The 21,156-nt window shown below is 49.7% G+C and overlaps 1 protein-coding gene and 1 long non-coding RNA gene across 2 annotated transcripts in view; both read left to right on the top strand.

The window, feature by feature from the left end:
- Positions 1-21,156, top strand: part of PREX1 (phosphatidylinositol-3,4,5-trisphosphate dependent Rac exchange factor 1) — a 207,831-nt gene that overhangs the window by 61,843 nt on the left and 124,832 nt on the right. Inside the window, exon 2 of the mRNA XM_010383869.2 lies at positions 19,470-19,541. Within this exon, the coding sequence (XP_010382171.1) occupies positions 19,470-19,541 (72 nt within the window). The remainder of the gene's footprint in view (positions 1-19,469; positions 19,542-21,156) is intronic.
- On the top strand, positions 10,507-12,252 carry LOC115892802. Its single transcript, XR_004052719.1, has 3 exons — positions 10,507-10,543; positions 10,928-11,091; positions 11,678-12,252. It is a non-coding gene; the product is annotated as an uncharacterized LOC115892802 (long non-coding RNA).

Raw genomic sequence — 21,156 nt, 5'->3', positions numbered from 1 at the left:
GCTTCTCCTTGCGTCTCTGGTCCCATCATCTCCCCTCCCTCCTTGGGGGCTCTGTCCCATAGTCAGGTCCCCCAGGGAAGGAGCCATGGAAAGACTCCCTTGCAGAATCCCTGGTGGCCTGTCTGTGGTGTGGCTGACTGTCACTGGTCTGGCTGGAAGGCAGGGCGTCGAGGTGGTTAGAATGTGTGGGCCTGACCCCCTAGCCCCAGAGCTGGGGAGTCCTTTGAGATCCTCTCATCTGACCACTGTTCCCTGTTTCACGGAAGAGGGAACAGAGTGTGGGAGCAGCTTCCTCAGGGTCCCACAGAGTCTGTGGCAGGGCTACATTTGGCAACCAGGTCAGCAGGTCCTGAGTGGTGGGCACTGTGCAGATGGGGAAACTGAGGCCCAGAGAGGCGGACTCAGTCATCCGAAATCATCCAGCTAGTGTGTAGCATTTCATGGATTACTCTTTATGGTAATCCATGAAGCTGGCAGTGTTATTACACAGTGTCTATTTTACAGGTGAGGAACTTGCCCCAGAGAAAGGGGTCTCCCTCCGTCTACCCATCCATCCAGTCACTCTCCAGAAATGAGCATATATGAAAGAAGATGGAAACTGGGACTAAGTGGGGCCTCTGAGAGGTCTCAGGCTGGTGGGCAAGCCTGCTGTTAATTGAATCATCACATGGTTAGTTATAGCCATGGTGGCACTAAGTATGGGAGCCTATGCATGGGTTTCCTGGGCCCTGACTGACCTTGGACCTCACTGGGGAGGGCAGGGAATGTGAGACTTGAAGCACTTGGCAGGAGGGAGATGAGTATTGCAGGTGGAGGGAGCACCTGTGCCGAGGCCTAGGGGCAGGAGCAAGCTGGGTGTGTTTGGGGAACAGCTGAGGAGCCTGGAGGCTGGGCTGGCTGCAGCACAGCTTGGTGGGGGCTGAGGTCAGGTCCTGCAGAGCCCTTCTGGAGGGGGTTCTCAGAGAAGTGGGAAGCGGCTGATGGGCTGGGCAGGGCAGTGGGTGACCACATTTGCATTTTGTGATGATCCCTTGGTGTCACTCCACCCAGGGATGCCTAAGTGATCTAGGCCAGGGGTCCCCAGCCGTTTTGGCACCAGGGACTGGTTTCAAGGAAGACATTTTTTTCCCACGGACCTAGGGTTGGGGAAGGGATGATTTCAGGATGATTCAAGCTCATTACATTTATTGTGTTACTTTGTTTCTATCATTATTACGTTGTAACATATAATGAAATAATTATTCAACTCACTACCATGTAGAACCGGTGGGAACCCTGAGCTTGTTTTCCTGCAACTAGACACTCCCATCTGGGGGTGATGGGAGACAGTGACAGATCATCAGGCATTAGATTCTCATAAGGAGGGCACAACCTAGATCCCTGGCCTGGGTAGTTTGCAGTAGGGTTTGTGCTTCTATGAGAATCTGATGCTGCTGCTGATGTGACAGGAGGCGGAGCTTAGGTGGTCATGTGGGCAATGGGGAGTGGCTGTAAATACAGATGAAGCTTTGCTTCTTGCTGGCTGCTCACGTCCTGCTGTGCGGCCCGGTTCCTAACAGCCCACTGCCCAGGGGTTGGGAACCCTGATCTAGGCCTCCCAACTCCTGGTCTTCCCACGAGGCTACGCTCTTCTCCTTCCCCTAATTCAATTCTCCCAATTTTTGAACTGAAGAAGCAGTATAGTCCCGTGGGAAAGAGACTTGGCTCTGAAGCCATTGGGGCCTGCACTTAGATCTGGCTCCGTCCTCCTTCTCTGCATGACTTGGAGCAAATAACTCTGTTCCTTGTCTGTGAAATGGGGATGTAGGAGTCGCTTCCTCCTATATGTGTGGTATTGGCATGCAGTAAGCACTTAATATGTGTTGTGGCTGGTTGTCGTGTCCACGCTCCATTGGAAATACAGGCATTATCTAGTTCTGACAACTTAGTATCCCAAGGTTTCCCTTCTCTGATCTTTCTAAATGGCTTCTTGCTTTCTAAACTCAGGAACTGAATAGATCTGAATAGTGAAAGATACTTGATGTTGCTGTAATTATTATAGTAATTACTGTTATTAGACCATTTGTCCTTAATGAATATTTGTTTGTAGAGACTTGTGGGTGGGGGAAGAAAGCATTTTGCAGCTTACTAAACATATGCCAATGTATGAAATGTATAGCTAGACTTTATGATAACATCTGTTTTGTAGTAATCATAATAACAGAATATTAGGATTGTGCTTGGCCATGATTAATGGAGATACGACAGGTTTGGTTTTTTTCGTGTACATGTTTCAAGCTAGCAGTCCTATTAGTTTCTTGTGACTTCTGTAATAAATCGCCACATATTTGGTGGCTTTAAACAGCACAGATTTATTATCTTACACTTCTGGAGGTCAGAAGTCTGAACTGGGTCTTACGGGGCTGAAATCAAGGTGCCGGCAGGGCTGTGCTCCTTCTGGGGGATCTGGGGAGAATCCGTTTCCTTGCCTTTTCTGGCTTCCAGAGTCCCCTGCATTCCTTGACTTGTGGCCTCGTCCATCTCCCAGCCAGCAGCATAGCATCTTCCAGTCTTCCTGTGACCCCTGACACTCACTCTCCTACCTCCCACTTTTTCTATTTTTTTTTGAGACAGAGTCTCACTCTGTCTCCCAGGTTGGAGTACAGTGGCGCTCTCTCGGCTCCCTGCAACCTCTGCTTTCCGTGTTCAAGCAATTTTCATGCCTCAGCCTTCCATGAGCTGGGACCACAGGTGTGCACCACCACGTCTGGCTAATTTTAAAATTTTTACTAGAGATGGGGTTTTGCTTTGTTGGCCAGGCTGGTCTCAAAATCCTGACCTCAAGTGATCCACCCACCTCGGCCTCCCAAAGTGCTGGGATTACAGGTTTGAGCCACTGCACCCAGCCCCTCTTTTCCTTTTAAGGATCCTTGTGATTATGTTGGGTCTACCTCAGTAGCCCAGGATAATCCCCCCCATTCCAAGATCCCTACCTTAATCACGTCTGTGGAGTCCCTTTTGCCATGGAAGGTGATGTATTCACAGGTTCCGTGGATTGGGATGTAGACATCTTTGAGGGATTATTGTTCGGCCCACCACAGTGGTCAAGGGCTGTTGGGGCCTCTCTGAGAGTCCTTTGATGTCTGCAAGCTCTGGGTCCCTTCTGTCGTGCAAGTTCTCCGTCCTTTCACGTGGGACTAGAAGGCCTGGCACTGTATTGGGCCCCAGGGACAGAGGTTTCTTCCCTTGTGGAGCTTGGGGGTCACAACTTCAATGATGTGGCCCCATCACTAGTGGGAAGTGAGTGGGTGGTCAGCGAAGCTGAGATGGCAAAAGAGGGTCAGAGTGGATGTGGCAGAAAGTCAGAGCCTGGACTCTGATGGCCTCGAGGTCAGAGGCCAACTTTGTCTGCTTAGCTGCATGCTCTGAGGCTGCCGCGTCAGCCACTGAGAGCCTCCGACTCCTTTTTTGTAAAATGGAGATGAGATTGTCTAGGATGAGGCAATTGTGGGAAGCATTGGGTACATAGTTGACATGCCCTAAACTGAAGTCCCTAAGCTGCAGCCAAGCAGCAAGTGTCTGTACTCCTAAGACTGGCCCTTCTGTTGCCAGAATTCCCTCCCTGGGGCCCGAGCAGGCGCTGGGAAAAATCAATGGGAGGAAACCTCCATGGCTGCACTTCCCTCCCCCAGGCCCAGGCCCTGAATGCCACTATTTTTACATTCTCTCACTTTTGTGCATTGTTTCCTGACTCTGCAAATACAATCCTTCACCAGCTAAGCGGGGGACTGCTCACCCTCCAGCCCCAGGAACAATTGTTTGGGAAGATGGAAACAAAATAGTTGGACTGAGGAAAAAACAAAACCTCTTGAAAGTCATTGTCTTCAGATGTCAAGTGTCAGCCCCACAGAGAGGAGACCGCATTCCACTCATTGTCCTGTTGCAGACAGGCCCAGGGACCCCAGGACGTCCAGCTACCCCGCCCTGCATCCTGGGGCCCCGAGTGACTTGGTTCTCTTTGTCCAGGACATTCCGGCGGGAAATGCCACCCAAAGCAGGGCCTGTTCCCAGCCACCACTGTCTCCGTCACTTGAGGCTTTTCCTTCCAGCCACACGCCCTTGCAGGCCCCAGATGGGCGAGGGCTGGTGCTGAGGATAAGGGCTACGGTTCGTACAGTGCTTCCTAGTGTCCTTTATCCTAACCCATCAAATTCTCACCATGCTTCTGTGATGCAGGTATCTATCTTTTTTTCTTCTTTTGGTGTAATAGTGTGAGATATAATTCAGGTACCACTATACAGTTTACCCATTTGAAGTGTACAGTTGAATGGTTTTAGGTATATTCATAGAGTTGTACCACCATCTAATTTTAGGACCATTTCATCACCTCAGAAAGAACCTTTATATCGACTGGCCACGATGGCTTACGCCTGTAATCCCAGCACTGTGGGAGGCCAAGGCAGGTGCATCACCTGAGTCAGGAGTTCGAGACCAGCCTGGCGAACATAGTGAAACCCTTTCTCTACTAAAAATACAAAGATTAGCCAGGTGTGGAGGCAAGTGCCTGTAATCCCAGCTACTTGGGAGGTTGAGGCAGAAGAATCGCTTGAACCCAGGAGGCAGAGGTTGCAGTGAGCTGAGATTGTGCCACTGCACTCCAGCCTGGGTGACAGAGCGAGACTTGGTCTCAAAAAAAAAGAAAAAGAAAAATAGAAAGAAACTTCATACTATTAGCAGTCAGGTACCATTTTTATATCCCTGTTTCATAGAGAAGGAAGCTGAGGCACAGAGAGGCTGCTTAGGGCCACACTGCCAGCAAATGTCCAAACCAGGATTTGAACCCAGAATACTTGGCTCTGTCTAGAGTCCATTTTCTTAGCTTTGCTGTAATGCAGTGTTCTTAACCAAGGATGATTTTGCCTCTAGGGGACATGGGCAATGTCTGGAGACATTTTTGATTGTCACAACTGAGGAGAGGAGGGTTGTTATTTGTATCTAGAGGGTAGAAGGCAGGGAAGCTGCTGAGTGTCTTATAATACACAGGACATCCCTCACAGCAAAGAACTATCTGCTTAACTGTCAGGATACCAAGGTTGAGAATCTCTGCTGGAATCCCACTCTGATGAGCCCATTCTTCAGGAAAAAAATCAACACCTGAGGAGCCCAAAGGAGTCGGGAGAAGTTGGGGTTTGAATGGGAAGGATTTTAGACCGTTTCTGACAACAGTGAAGGGAGATAAATTCTGAACGGTGTGGAGAAGACTCAGCAGGAAAAAAGATCTGCACTCCATTAGTGATGTCTGCCCTGGAAGAGGGTAAAGGTGAAGCAGCAGGTTTCAGGTTTGCCTTACCTGTGTCTAGGACAGAGGTCTCATATTCGGGTGCTCACAGGATGCAGCAGCAGGCTGGGTGGTGGGAAATTGAGGAGCACTTGTCCTGGGTGAAGGTGATGGCTGTGTCTCTGCTCTACAGCACCTGCAGCCCTGTGGGCATTTGAGACCCATGTGTCAGTTTTTTCAAAAGAAGCAGGGAATTTGGATTTTAATGGGAAATCTGATATTCAAACTTAGGCCCAAGTTTCTCAAACCCCTCTGCAGGCCAAGTGAACGATGCCTGTGAGTTACCAGTTTGAGACCCATGAGGTAGCCCTATCATGTAGAAGAGGCTCTGCATAAATCTCTGTGTTGAAGGAAGGATGGGTTGTTGGTGAACTCAGGGAAGATTGTAGGCCAGGCCCCAGCCCCTCGATAGGGGCTGCAGGAAGAAAAGCGTTGGGTTCCTCTCAGTGTCCCCCACTGCCTTCCCCCACTGTTGCATCAGACTTCTTCATGACAGGTTATTGCAACTTGTTTTTTACATCAACTTCCTCCCCCAATGTGGTGGGGAATGGGGCGGGGTGGGGTGAGAAGTGGGCACCTTTTACCAGGGCCTAGAAGCTGGGCGGGGGTGGGAGTAGTCTGCTCTAGATGATTGATTGACTAATTAATTAAACACATCATTTTCGAGGGTTTGCTGTGTGCTGGTTCTGATCCTAGGCTCTGGGACACCACAGTGACCTAGACAGACAAACATCCTTGCCTTCCTGGAGGTGAGATTCAGGTAGGCTAGATGGATAATAGAGTGATAATGAACACACATAATGTCCGCGGTGACACGTGCTGTGAGGAAAGCAGAGCAGGGTTAGACATTTTCGATAAGATTGTCTTGGAAAGACTGAATGTGCCTCGGGGGCTTTGTCCCGGCTGTTGACCCTGCCCATGATGCTGTGTCCTCAGATACGCACAATGCTGTTTGCTGCCTGTGTCTGCTCAAATGCCATCTTCTCAGAACGGCTTTCTCTGAACATCTCCTTGAAATAGCTTTCCCACCCTATCCTTCTCTGTTTTCTTATCCTGCTTTATGTTTCTCTGTAGCAATCATTCCTACCTGCCATTTTATTTTAAAGTCAGTGTATAGTCTATCTCTGCCACTGCTTTGTGAAGATATGGAGTTAGTCTGATTTGTTCATTCACTGATGTGTCATTGGCTGTTAGCACAGTGCCTGGCACATAATAGGTGTGCAGTAAGTATTTGCTGACTAAATAGGTGAATGTAAGAATGCATAAGCCCTTCCATGGCACGGTCATGGCTTTTATCTGTGTCTCCAGCACCCAGCTGGGTGCCTGGTGCCTGGCAGGCCCTGGTTAACACTTGCTGGGATGGTTGGTACTCGGAGAGGGCTTGTGGACCTAGAATATCGTCATAAGCAACTTCCTGCCCCCTTTCCTAGTCCAGCCTCCGTCTCCTGGCTAAGCCTCTCTGTCACTTTTTCCAGGAAGCCTTTGTAGTTACGAAGTGTTCACCTGCATCATTTCACTTAAACCTCAACAACTACTCCTCCCCCCGTTTTTGTTTGGTCCAGGAAATTGACTCAGAAGTGCGGTGACTTGCTGAGGTCATGTGGTTGGCAGTCAGCAAAGAGGATGGGGCAGGACGGAGGGGTGCGCTGGTGGTAATGAGGATGTGGGGGGCTCTGCAATTTATAAAGCCTTCCCCTTCTCACCTCAGGAGACTCGGAAGCAGTCAGTCTATAATAATAGAACTGTTTGCAGGATGGAAAAAACTAACAACAATAAGTAAAAATAATGTGGGATAAACGTGAGTGTGCTTGGTGCATGTACAAGCCCTACAGTTGAAGTTGATTCCAATCCAGGTTTCCTTAGGAAGCACCGTGGGTTCTGTCTGCCTACACCAGGGCTTGGACTCCCTGCAGACACTCTAGAAACTCAAGATGGAGAGATCATAATAGCCAATGCTTTTTTTTTTTTTTTTTTTTTGGAGGCAGGGCCTCACTTTGTCATTCAGGCTGAAGTACAGTGGCGTGATCTTGGCTCACTGCAACGTCTGCCTCTTGGGCTGAAGTGATCCTCTCACCTCAGCCTCCCAAGCAGCTTGCACTACAGCTGCGTGCCACCACACCTGGCTATTTTTAAATTTAATTTTGTTTTTTATTTTTAGTAGAGAAGGGATTTTGCCATGTTGGTTGATTGATTGAACTCCTGGGGTCAAGCAGTCAGCCTGCTTCGGCCTGCCACAGTGTTAGGATTACAGGTGTGAGCAACCATGCCTGGCCAATAGTAGCGAATGTTTTTGAGCACCTACTATGCACCAGAGACCATTCAGGTGCTGGTTATGTGTGTTAGCTTCTGTAATTCTCATTGTAATCCTGTGTACTCATTTTGTCCCGTTACAGAGGAGGAAATGGAGGCAGAGAGAATAAATAATTTACTTCAGGTCTTACAGCTTTTAAGCAGCAGAGCTGGGATTTGAGCCCACTTAAATGCTTTGCCTGTAGTATTTCTTTTTTTCTTTCTTTCTTTCTTTCTTTTTTTTTTGTTGAGATGGAGTCTTGCTCTGTCGCCCAGGCTGGAGTGCAGTGGCGCGATTTCAGCGCACTGCAACCTCTGCCTCCCAGATTCAAATGATTCTCCTGTCTCAGCCTCCTGAGTAAGTGGGATTACAGATGTGAGCCACCATGCCTGGCAAATTTTTGTATTTTTAGTGGAGACAGGGTTTCACTATGTTGGTCAGGCTGGTCGCGAACTCCTGACCTCAGGTGATCCACCCATCTCAGCCTCCCAAAGTGCTGGGATTATCACTGCGCCTGGCCTGCCTGCATTATTTCATATCAGCCTCACAGTAGTCCATGAAGTCAGCAGTTTTATGGTCCCCATCCATGTTATAGATGAGGCCCGGAGAGATGGACTCAGTTCACAGAGCTCTAGGTCACAGAGCAGTAGGTGGCTCTAGGTCACAGAGCAGTAGGTGGCAGGGGCAGGATTTGAACCAGGTGGCTGGTTCTAGCCTTTGAGTCTCGTCCACTCTTACATTCTGCTTGCTTAGGAGATAACAGTGGCCTTCTAGCAAGGAGAAGGGAGAGTTTCTAAGAGCAGGGGAGTCTTCTGAGAGTTAGGGCATGGGAGGAGGAGGTGCAATGCTGGCCATGTCTTTGGCCTCTGCAGGGGAGCGTGTGCAGGTTCCCTGCAGATGCAGCCTGGATTTAGGTGGGCTAAATGGATAATAGACTGATAATGCACACACATAATGTCCATGGTGACAGGTGCTGTGAGGAAAACAGAGCAGGGATAGACGTTTTCAATAGGATTGTCTTGGAGAGACTGAATGTGCCTCTGGGCCTTTGCCCCAGCTGTTGACCCTGCCCATGATGCCGTATCCTCAGATACACGCAATGCTGTTTGCTCCCTGTGTCTGCTCCACGTGAAGCCTGTCTCCGTGTCTGACCAGGGACTGCCTGTGGTTCCACAGCCACCTCCGCTGACCTTCAGCCCTGTACATGTAGAGATTTTTCCCCATCAGCTCAGAATTATTTTGGTGTTTTCACAGGCAGCGAGGTCGTCCTGGTGTGTATTAGGAAAACATCTGCTGGAGTGCCTGGCCTGTATGGCTGTGGTGCTGCAAAGCCCTGCCTTTCACCCCCCATGCTCGGGGGGCCCTATACCCTCTTTCTTTTTAAGGCTGCATTGCGACACCTCAACCACTCTAGGACACACCAGATGGGCGCTCCACTGCCAGCACCTGTGCTCCTCTGCCTGATGGCTTTGTCTGCTCTGAGCTGCTCTTTCAGGGAAGTGAGTGCCTCACTGCCCTTAAACCAGTGACAGACAGGACCGGTGTACAGACTCCCCAGCCTCCTTAATCTCTGAGGGTGGCTCTGAGGTGTGCATTTGACACAGTCTGTCTGGGGCCTCATGGTGGTAACTTGGTTGGTCTCGTACCCTTCGTGGGCTGCCTCCCCTTCTTGGTTCCACCTCCCTGCTGGTGTTTCCAGGGACCACCTCCCACCTCCCACCTCCCACAGAAACTACTTGTACTCCACTTCTTGCCTCAGGGTCTGCTGCATCTGGGGAACCACCCCAAGGCTCCCGTCATGGTAGACCTGCTAAGATGTACCCACGGCACATACTCCCTGCATTCTCTGTGCACATAACCACGGGCAGAGTTGGTTGGTAATTTTGTAGACATTTAAATCAAGATTTATTCATTTTGACAATACAGTTTTCATTTTGTATTTGGAGCCAGTGCACATATTTTTAAAGGCCTCCAACATTTCTGTAGGTCCAAGGAATGTGCCCAGGGGAGGGGCCTGGTCTGAGCTGGTCCAGGGGCTACATGGAATTAAAAGTGCCCACCCCTTCACTGGACATTTACTGAGGATTTATGGGGCACCTTCTGTGATCCTGGCTGGATCTTGGGAGCTGGGGGCTCCCACCGTGGGGCAGAGGCAACAAGCGGTTTACAAGCAGTGTCAGATGTAATCCTCGTGTCAGCAACTTGCAAGGTGAGGCTCCATGACACAGATTTTGTAGATGAGGCAACGGAGGTGCGAGGCTGGGCTGACTCCAGAGCCTGTCATGTGATTCATGCCTTGTTTTCCTCTTTCCTAAAAAGGGAATGCAGTAACGTACCTTGTGGTGTTGTTATGCAGGACAAACAAGCTGACCATCAGTCACCTGTTGAACCCATTGTTACTGAGCATCTGCTCTGTGTCCAGCACGGTTCTAGGCCCAGGGGGTGGACACTGCCCAAACAAGCCACCACCCTCCTGGGACTGACATTGTAGGGGACAGAGGAACAATAAGTGAAGAAACAGCTCAGTGCAGGTGGAGGGCAGTGCTGTGGGGATGGAGGAGGATGAGATAGAGCGTGCAGGGGAATGGGTGTCTCTTTCAAATGGGGCAGTGGGGGAGGGCCTCAGAAGAACTGGCATTTGATTCTAGAGGGGAATTGATATGGTTTGGCTGTGTCCCCACCCAAATCTCATCTTGAATTGTAGCTCTCATAATTCCCATGTGTCATGGGAGGGACCTGGTGGGAGGTAATTGAATCATGGGGGCGGGTCTTTCCCGTGCCGTTCTCGTGATAGTGAATAAGTCTCACGCGATCTGATGATTTTATAAAGAGGAGTTCCGAACGCTCCAGAAACTCTCTTGCCTGCTGCCATATAAGACATTACTTCTCATTTGCCTTCTGCCATGATCGTGAGGCCTCCTCAGCCATGTGGAACTGTGAGTCAATTAAACCTCTTTGTAAATTACCCAGTCTCTGGTATATCTTTATTAGCAGTGTGAGAACAGACTAATACAGGAATTAATTGAGGTCAGGGCCCTGCAGATATCTGGAGAAAGAGTCTTCCAGGCAAAGGGAACAGCAAGTGCAAAGGCCCTGGGGTGGGTGGTGCCTTGGTATGTTCCCAGGGGGTCTCAGTTGTAGGTTCTTTGTATGCTTTCAGGAAGACATTAGCCTGTTAAAGATACAATTCAAAGCAATATGTTTGTGCTATGGACTATATAATGACACAAATTATTGATACATATATGCACTTTGTAAATGTGCCATGGGAGTAAAGGAGTAGTAAGTCTGACTTTGTTTTTTTTTTTTTTTTTTAAAAGCTGTCTCTTCCCAGTCCTCTCAGAGTCTGTGACTGAATGAGTCAGTGGTGGAATCCTTCGAGAGGATGTTTCAAATCCAAAGTTTGGGCCTTTTGGGAAAGCCTCAGTTGGTTCTGAGCCAATGGCTCTCAGCTCCTGGCACGGACCTGATGAAGGAATGCTAGGTGGGAACAGAGTGGAGAGGGTTTTAATCTCAGCCTGGGCAGTGGTGTGGGCTCTGGGTGGTGGACATTCTTGTGTTCTGGCCTAGGCTGTGGAAGCTCCAGGCCAGCTTGTGGGGGTCCCCAGGTTTCCAGAGTTGACACAGAGAAGGAGGGCTGGTCAGCAGCTCAGAGGCTCTTCTGCAGAAGGAAAACCTTTCTATCTCATATTTGCCTGGCCCCTGCTCTGTTGCCCACTGGCGGGCACTGCCTTCACTGCACAGGGATACACATGCCCAAGGAGGAGAAGGGAGAAGCCAGGGGTCCTGATGATTGGGGTGGGTGATGGGGTGGGCAAGAGAGAGCCTGGTGTGTTTAGTACCCCTCCCTCCAGAAAAATAAAAACATGCATTTATGTTAAAAATGACGTTTGCTTAAAAAGTAGCATGTTCATTGTAGAAATCTGGAAAGGGAAATAAGAAAGAAGAACATGGAAATTCTTTAGAATTCCCCTCTGTCAGTTAGAATTAGGTTCAGTGGCTCTTGATAAAACCCAAATAACAGTGTCTTAAATGTGATGAAAGTTTATTTCCTTCTTCTGTAATTATAGGTGACCCAGGGCGGATATGTTGGCTGCACCATCACTAGGAACATAAATGCCTACTGAATGCTGCTCTGTCTTCCCCAACATGTGGCTTCTATCTCATGGTACAAGATGTCTGCTTCACTTCCAGGCATCGCATTTGTGATCCAGTCAGTAGGAAGAGGGAATAGCAGACTAGATTCCCTACCCCTTCCTCCCCCAACCCACAAGGATACTTCCAAGATGTCGTACATAATACGCCATGTATGCTGTACTGGCCTGAACTTAGTTGTGTGGCCACACCTAGCTGCAAGGGATGCTGGGACATACAGTCCTTATTTTTAAATCAGGAGTTCTGGTTTCTAAAGGAAAAAGAGAACGATATTGGGAGACAGCTAGTAATTTTGGCTACATTCCTACACAGTTTAGGGTGTTTCCTTCCATACTTCATTTTTCTATGCCTAGGGAGAGAGAATTTATTTAACCAAAGATGAGATTATATTTTACGTACTTGTCTGTAACTTGATTTTTTTTCCTAGTTAAGGATACATCAATAGCCCTTTTCCATCTTATTAAATAGACTTCTGCAAACTATTTTTAGCGTGATCATTCCTTGTTGAGCTGGATGGTAATTTATTTAACTAAACCCCCAGTGATGGAATTATAAATCAGATGTTGAAGCTAAAGCTTCATGACACGTATGAGATTTATTTTTCCCTGTAGGATAAATGCCCAGAACTTGGATGGATGGAGCATAGGATTTGGGCATTTGAAGGGGTCATTGGGCAATTGGGGAGCTCCCCAGACTCTGGGCTGTGTGGGGCGGCTTGCAGCAGGCTGTGTAAGCCCCTTCTGCTGTTACTATAGCGATTTTATTATCATCACTCAGATTCCAAGGCCCTTGCCGTTCCATGACACTTCACTTCTGACTCCCCGCCACCCAGATCATGTTGGGGATGGGGTCCTCAGGGCACCCCCTTTTCTTTGTCTTTGCTGTGTTCTGAAGCTCCCTCCCACCTCCTCACAAATCATTGCTTCCCTTTGCTCCCAGCCCATCCCCTGGCCCTCTCAAGTTTCACCATATGTCTGGTGAGGTCACCCCAGCCAAGGCAGAGGTGTCCTTGGGGGCAGTCGGGCCCCCTCCCCAAGCAGATCAGGTTGCCGGCATCAGTCTCAGGGAGTGACTTCAAGGCCTCTTTCTGTCCTTTTTATCTCCAGGGAGAGATTTATCCTCCCCAGGCGACAGCAGCCATGGGTTCCAGGCAGATGGTAGCTCCCCAGGGGCACCCCTAAGGGCAGCTGCTACCTGTTTTAAAGGCTGATGTGGTTCACTGTCCACAGTCACTCACCGATGGTGTGTGATTGGGTGTGTTGGGGACACGTTACCAGTTCAGACTGTCTGGGTTCAAGGCCCAGCTCGTTCACTTACCAGCTATGTGGCTTTAGATAAGATCTTCACTGTGCTGGGCCTCAGGCTCCTCTGTGGAATGGACATCATGATAACAATGCCTGCCTCCTGGAGTTTGAGGATTAAAACACCTAGAGCAGCACCTGCACATAAGGCCCAAAGGTGTAGATAGTGAGTTAAAAAAGGTGTTCTTCTTCTAGTGGCCTCTCCCAGCTCAGTATCAGTTTACTTTGTGGAGCCTGTTCTCAGTTTCTCCCCGTCTCTCCTATCCTTCCTCCACAGACCAGTCTCTTGAGCACCGGCTGTGTGCCAGCCTCTGTTCTAGGCACTGCGTAGACGGCCAAGGAAACTGTCTTCTGCCCTGAGGGAGCTGATACTTTAGTGAGGGAGACGATGCTGAATGATCAAACCTATCCATACTTAATTGATAAGAGCACAGCCAATAGCGGTGACATCTATGAAGGGTAACAGGGTTCAGGTGGCTATGTAGTGGGTGAGATCCTCTCTTATATGGGTCCAGAGAGGAGGGACCTCCCCTGCCAATTGAATGTCTTGGGAAAAGCTCTGTAGGTAAAGAACAGCACGTGCCAAGGCCTGGATGGTGGGGTCCTGGTATGTTCAAGAAATGAAAAGGAGACCAGTGTGCCTGCGGCTGAGCCAGTGGGGTGAGAAGAGCCCACATTAGACAGTCTTTGGGCTGTGGAAGAGGTTGAATTTTTTCTAGGTTTTAATCAGAGCCTCTTGTAAGGCAAGGATTTCTTGACCTTGGCACAGTTGTTTGCGGTCAGCTGTGTCTTTGTGGGGCTGCCCTGTGCACTGGAGGGTGTTTAGCAGCATCCCTGGCCTCTACATACTAGATGCCAGGAGCACCCCGTCCTCAGTTGTGACAACCCAAAATGTCTCTAGACATTGGCACATGTCTTCTAGGGGGCAAAATCACCCCAAAGTTGAGAACCACTGGGCTCAGGCTAGGTGGGACCGGGGTGGGACTAGCCTGGCATTGGGAGACCTGGTTCTAATCTGGGTTTTGTCACCAATTTGCTGTTTGACCTCAGACCAGTGTCTCATACTCTTGGTTTCTCCATCAAGTGGGAGCTTGTTGGAGATGGCAAACTCATAATCCTTCTAACCTTCTCCCTGCCACATCCATGGCAGACATCACTAATCAATCATGATGTGGCTTCCTGCTAAGTCTAGAGCTCTGGGGACCATGGAGACACTCAGGCCGGGAGCCGAGTAAACAGCCCCTCTGGTCCTTCTCTTATGCCCCAGAAGACCTGGGTATATACTTAGAGGAACTTGAACGCCTGGGCTCGAGGAAACCTGTGCATCACCTAGAGGAACTTACCCCAGTTGACTACAGCTGAAGGAACTTATACCTGAGCGCCACTGTTTACAGTAAGGATGCTTGAAACAAGTGTCTGCAGCATGGTAGTGATTACCTTATGCTGTAATTTTGACTAGTAAGCAATGAAGTGAACAACTTGAGGTCTGTCTTGTTGTGGATTCTCCAAAGAACACGTCCCGAGACTATTTCAAGGGCAAGTAGCGTACTTGGGAGGTCACCCAGGAGGCATCAATAGGAGAGTGGGGGAGTGAGGCAGGGAGGAGAAGGCAGCCAAGAAGGGTGTGTCATCAAGTGGGTTACCATGGGGGCTGCCGGAGCTGAATCCCATCAAGGCACTCGGGGAGATAGTGTCCATCGAGTGCCTCAGTTTCCTCATCTTTCTTTTCATGCCAGGTCCTGCTGGCCGTCACTGAGGGCTGCTCCCAGGCAGTCTTACTTCTTCAGCACTTCCGGCCTGCCCTGTGCATGAGAGCGGGGCCTTCAGGCCCAGAGATGCAGGCACTGGCAGCTGGATGTGGTGTGCGGTAAGGGTAGGGTCTGGATGGCAGATGCTGCCCGGTGTACATATCAACATGGGTAAATGTGGAAGATGTGATGTTGAGTGAGAAAATCAAGTTGCAGAAAGCACGCTACTTATAAAAATGTTGTGAACATGCAAAACAGTTTTCTCTCTTGCTTATAGATGCACACGGGCTTGGTAAGTGGGCAGAGGCATGTGTGGGAATGAGGAGCACCAGCTCCAAGTAGCTTGCAGGGAGGGAAGGTGCCCAGTGGCTCACCTCTCTCTGTAACGATTCTTTTCTGCCTTTTCTGTTTAATACATTGAGGTTTGATATTTGCATGGTACTGTGGGTAAACTGAACTAATCTCAAGCGCATACTGCTGGGGCTTTGCATATGCAGCGACCTGTGTCACCACTGCTCAGATCAAGATAGAGAACGTTTCCAGCACCCCCGAGAGCCTCCTCATCCCCTTTCCAGTCTGTGCCTCCCCCAGACTTGGTGAATTTCTTTTTGCAAATGGTCTCAAGCAAATTTGGTGTAGTGTTAAGATTTGCCAAAGCTGCGTAGTGATGAGTTTGTGGGTGTTTGTTGTTTCTCTCTATTCTTTTCTGTATCCTTGACGTACTTCATCATCATATTCATACAATGAGGAGGAGGACTTGGGCAGATGTGAGGACAAGTAGTCCAGGCACGGGCAAAGCTTCTGAGGCTGGAGGAGTTTCTCAGGCAGCCCTGGAAATCCTGAGAACAGTATTGAGTCTAAGGGAGGCTTTGGAGATGAGAGCTGCTTTTGACCTGAGTGTTTCAAAGCTGTCAAGCCTTGGACAAAGGAAGAGTCACGCTGGAGGGTCCCTTTCACCATTCCTGCCAGTGCAGGGGACACTGGTGCTGCCTGGAAAAGCCAGTCGTGCCTTGGGCAGCAGGAGGGCTGGGCCCAGAGCCCCTGCTGCCCATTCTTTCCGGGTCACGAGCTGCCCATTGTGGCCTTCACACCGGCTTGTTTGCAGTTCCTCAGTGGGTGGCCCGAGCCTCCCATTGTTGCAGCACAATAGCGGTGGCAGAGCTCGTGTGAAGAAACCAGGACAGGAAGCCCCAATCTAGGCCAGCAGAGTGTGGCACTCCTAGCTTCCTGCCCTCCCTGGCTGTGCTGGGCGAGGCTGTCTTTGTCTCCCTCTAGTCTGGGGAGGCTGGAGACTTGACTTCCTGTCAGTATCCCAGGCCCTGTTAAAACATCCTCTAGGAACCCCGTCCTTATCCCCCCCACCCATTGTCATTTAAAAAACAGGATCCGCAGACTTCCAACGAGCCTGAGTCCAGGTCTCTGCCATGTGTCAGGTACTGTGCCAGGCACATTCCATACCTTCCTTTGATTTTCAAGCACCTGCTGTTTGCTGAGCACTACATTTGGACCTTCAGGGAGCTTCCATTTACTTTATCCCATGACATTCTAAAAGGTGTTGTATTCCTATAATCTCTACTGGCAAGAGTAAATGAAGACTCAGAGAGGCTAGTGCACTTCCCTGAAGTCACACAGCAGGAAGGACCCGTGGTTGAAACTCAAACTCACCAGTTTCCAAACCTGGCCTCTGTTGTTGGATTGGGGGTTATGGTTTCATCCCAGCCATGATCCCTGCTTGTCCTGGCCATTCCCTTAGGATCTTGTATAGATTGCTTAACCTCAGTTTCCTCATCTGTCAAATGAGCTCTTAACGCAAGATGGGAAGATAGGAGTTTGCATTAAGAAGAGGAGGGCCTCTTGGTGGAGATGACGTTTGAACTAAGGCCAGATGGATAAGGAGGCTGCTCAGGGCAGAACGGGGGAGAACATCTTGCCAACAGGAACAGCATATGCAAAGGTCATGAGGCAGGAGTGTATTTGGCAGGTGGATAGAATCTAGAATGACAGTGTGGCTGAAGATTATTTATATTGAATTATGTGGGAGGATGAAGTACTAGAAGATGAGATCAGAGAGGTTAACAAGGACAAGGTCATGGGGACCATGGAAGGATTTGGATTTTAAGTGCAGTGGGAAGCCATGGAGATTTTAAAGGCGTGGATTAACTGATCTTTTGTACATATTTAAAGGGATCTCCCTGGCTGTGTGTGTAGAGAACAGACTTTTGGGAGGGTGAAGGGGACCAGGAGGGAAATGGCTGTGTTAGTCCAGGCAGGAGATGATGATGGCTTGGACTCGGGGGGTGGCTGTGGAGATGGGGACCAGTGATTGTAGTGTTCAGGTAAAGCTGGTAACATTTGATGTACTGGAAATGGAATGTCAGAGGAGAGGGACTAAGGACTGCTGGTGGGTTTTGGCTAGAGCCCTTGAAAGGCAGAGGTGCCATTAATCGAGTGGGGAAGAGCTCGGTATGAATTTGGGGAAGGTCAGGAATTAAGTGTTGGACAGGCTGAGTTTGGACATCCCGGTGGAGACATTGAATCAGCAGCTGGAGATAAGAGTCTGGGGTTTCAGGGGAGAAGTCCAGGCCGGGGATATAAACATGGGGGTCATCAAAAAAAGGGGATTTAACCCATTTATGCCAGAGGTTGCAATTTTTTTTTAAATAAAAAATCAGACCTTGGCAATGACCTTGAAGAGTAGGATATAAATAACTCCCACAAGCTTAGTGTTCCAGTAATGGAACTCTAGGCATAGATGGGTTAAAGCCCCAAGACTGGCTGAGATGGCTCTGCACTCTGTGTGGACAGAGACAAAGCTACCTTCCTATGTCTTGCCTTTTTCTGTGACTCGCCTTGTGGACTGTCATTGCACCCCCTCCCAAGAGGCTTGAGTCTGGGCAGGTGGCTGGGCTCCTGGGGGCAGGCATGGACGTGTTGTGTCTCTGGGTGATGGAAAGGATCTGACAGCCGTGTGTGGAGGGCCACCCTCCTCTCTGCTTACCTGCCCCGCTTCCCCTGACCCCAGCACTATCTTGGGCTGTCCCTGCCATCTCTCAGAGATCTCCCCAGACAAGCGTGGTGGGATGAGACAGGCTCTCGCAGCCCCTGTCTTAATCAGCCTGCACCTGGGTTCTGTGACAGGAAGACCAGGTGCTCACCTGGACCAGCCCCTCTGGGGACTCCCAAGCTGTCATCTGTCTTGGCAGGGCAGGTGACTGATAGGCCCCACAGCTCCCCATGGCCCTGCGGCTGTACCAGCAACGTGAATTCCTTTTCCCAGGGGTCTCCATGTGGCTGCTTCCAGGTTAGGCTACAGCCAGATCCCACATCCTGGAGTTGGGGCAAACCAGGCGGAGGTGGCTGTGGGTACTGGGCCTTGGTCTCCCTTAGGTGCTGACTCTGCTGTCTCTCCTTCCCCCAACATTGATCGCTGTGACTCTCTCACCCCATCCGTGTGACCCCTTGACAGCTCTTCTTTCTGCCATTTTTCCACCCACACCACCTGGTGCCAGGCCACCGTCATCTCTTGTTGGCACCACTGCACCCTACTGCCCTGGTCTCCCCACTTTTACACGCAACCCCTGAAATCCAGTTCCTTGCAATAACAGAGAGCTCTTTCACCAACACTTCAAAACTGGGAGATTTCTCTTTTTAAAAAAATTCTAATTTCTGGTTTCATTAAAAACAAAAAACAACAACAAAAAACACCCAAATCTGAACCTCTGGTGGTCCCGGGCCTGCGGCCTCCCCACGTGGCCCCACGTGAATGGTGCACCCTCAACTCCTGCAGCCCCTGTCGCTTCTGCCCTGGTATAGTCACACTCATCTGCTGCGTCTCACGGAGGAGAGACGTGATTTGTCTGTTCCAAGCTCCTGAAAGGGTGGTAGAAGGACTGTGGTCCATTCAAACAGTAGATTCCTGGCATCTGGAAGGAGGCTCTTCGTGAGATGATCTGGAGGGATCTCTGAGCTATATTAAGTAGAAAATCCAGGTGCAGGTCATCCAGTGTATGTTGCTATTTTTTGGTGTGTAGAGAAGTTAAAAAAAAAAAAAAAAAAGGAATAGATGTGTGTGTGTGTGTGTGTGTTTGTTTTTGCATAGATTTTTTGGAAGGATACTGAAGAAACTAGTAGCTGGGGTTCCTATAGGGGTTGGAGAGGTACTCGATGGTTTGGGCCTGGGGTAAGGAGACAGACTTTCTGTGTTTTTGCCATTTTATATTTTTGACTTTTGAACCATGTGACTGTGTTATTATTCAGAAGTTAAATTGTAAAGCAAAGTAAAAAAAATTGAAAAGGGAAATGAATTAGAGTCTGAGAGGTGCCCATGGGTGAGGAAGCAGGTGTATATCTCTTGGGGCCAGAGGTTCCTCGAGGGCAGGGGCTTTGAGATTTTCTCTGCTGTTTCTTCAGGGCCCAGCGCAGGGCCTGGTGTCATAGGTGCACAGTGTACACCCCTGGTTTCAGTGTGGAAGCGAGGGCTGTTCCAGTGTGTTTAAGGTGTAAGCAGAGCACGTTTTTCTTCATCCCCTGCCTGTGTCCCTGGACCCATGGTACCTCTCAGATCCTAGTTGGCATTTGAACTTGAGAGCCTTCTGTAGGGCCTTCCATGGGAGAGCTGGAGACGCAGACACTCACCTCTCTCTGCTTCTCTCCTCCAGGCATTCCTGCATCGCATCCGGCAGAACGTGGCTGACTCAGTGGAGAAGGGCCTCACGGAGGAGAATGTCAAGGTGTGGATGCTCGGACTGGCCCCTTTTCTAGAGCATATCTGTGTTGCTCTATGCCTTGCTCTTCCCATGCTCAGAGAGTGTGCATGCTGGCAGAGGCGTGTCACCCGCTGACTGCTGGCCACCAGCTTTGCCCTGCCCCAGCTTACTCCCTGTAGCCCCTGGAGGCCTCTTGTCCTGTGAGCAAGCTGTGCTTGGTGGACGTCAGCATGAATCAGCCCTGGGCCCCACTTTCCAGCCCAAGACTTCCCCTCTGTGCTCAGTGTGACCCGCCCCCCGTCTTCCGGGCTCCTCGTGTCGGGCCCTCAGGCTTGGAGCCAGTGGAAAATCCTCTCCCAAGTGCCCCCGGGAGCCTGGCACCTCCAGTCCCTCTTCTGGCAGCCCCGGCCCCCGCTCCCGCCCTGGGCATCCAGTGTCCAGGCAGGGCTGATGAGTAATTGGGTCCAGTTTGGCCTTGGCCGTGGCTCTGGGGAGTTTGAGGAGGAGATCAATGGGCCTTCTGTGTGCATGGCTCGGCTCCAGCCTGGCTCTCCAGGCCTGGCTTTTTGTGTGACCTCACTCTCTGAGCTGCCTTTCAGGCTTCGGGGCTCTAAGGGTCCTGGTGTCCAAGATGCCCAGTATTTGCAGCACACAAAGGACTCGGTCATAGAAGACATTCCCCCCAAACGCCCTGGTTAATCTGGACGGTGGCCTTGCATGTTGACAATGCTACACCGAATTATTTGCATAAGAAAACTGAGTCTTAGAGATGTCAAGGACTTGCTCAAGGTCTCTGCATGGCTCGTCCTGGGGGTAGGGGGTGTGTGTTCATGCAGTGGGATCCTAGGATCTAAACTCTATGCCTGCATTCATTTGTTCACTCATTCATTCGGCAAATATGACTGAGCACCGACTGTTGACTCCACTTATTTATTATACTATTTATTATAGTTTAAAAATCATTCATTATAATTGTAAACTGCGACTTAGTACAGGTTTTTTTTTTTTAATGAGGTCGAAGTGTCGTATAGTAAAGGGTGCAAATCCTTAGTGCTGAATGCAGTGTGTGTCTCCATACACATGCACCAGTGTAACCGTGACCCAAATGAAGGCAGAGAGCATTTCCCAGCCCCAGCTACCCACTCTGGGCCCCCTCAGTCAGTCCTCCCTCCCTAAAGGTAATCCCTGGTTCCAAGTACCATGGATTGATTTTGCCTGTTCTTGAAATTTATGTTAAAGTGAGCTCTTTCGAGTCCCTGCCTGCCTGTGGGATTTGCCCGTGATGTTGTGTGTAGCTGTGGTTCCCTCTTTTTCCTTGCTGTATGGTGTTCATTGTATGAATGCAACACAATGTACTTATCCATTCTCCTGGGGATGGATATTTGAGTTATTTCCAGTTTTTGGCTGTTACAACTATTCTTAAAAAAAAAAAAAAAAAAAAAAAATACGATCATGAGGGCTGGGCGAGGTGGCTTACACCTGTAATCCTAGCACTTTGGGAGGCCAAGGCGGGCAGATTGCCTGAGCTCAGGAGTTCAAAACCAGCCTGGGCAACACGGTAAAACCCTGTCTCTACTAAAATACAAAAAAAGTTAGCAAGGCATGGTGGCATGCATCTGTATTCCCAGGTACTTGGGAG

Source organism: Rhinopithecus roxellana, chromosome 13 (assembly GCF_007565055.1).
Source record: "Rhinopithecus roxellana isolate Shanxi Qingling chromosome 13, ASM756505v1, whole genome shotgun sequence".
NCBI classification, from domain to species: Eukaryota; Metazoa; Chordata; class Mammalia; order Primates; family Cercopithecidae; genus Rhinopithecus; species Rhinopithecus roxellana.
Note: the sequence above shows the minus strand (reverse complement) of the source record. Positions and strands in the feature narration are given on the sequence as shown.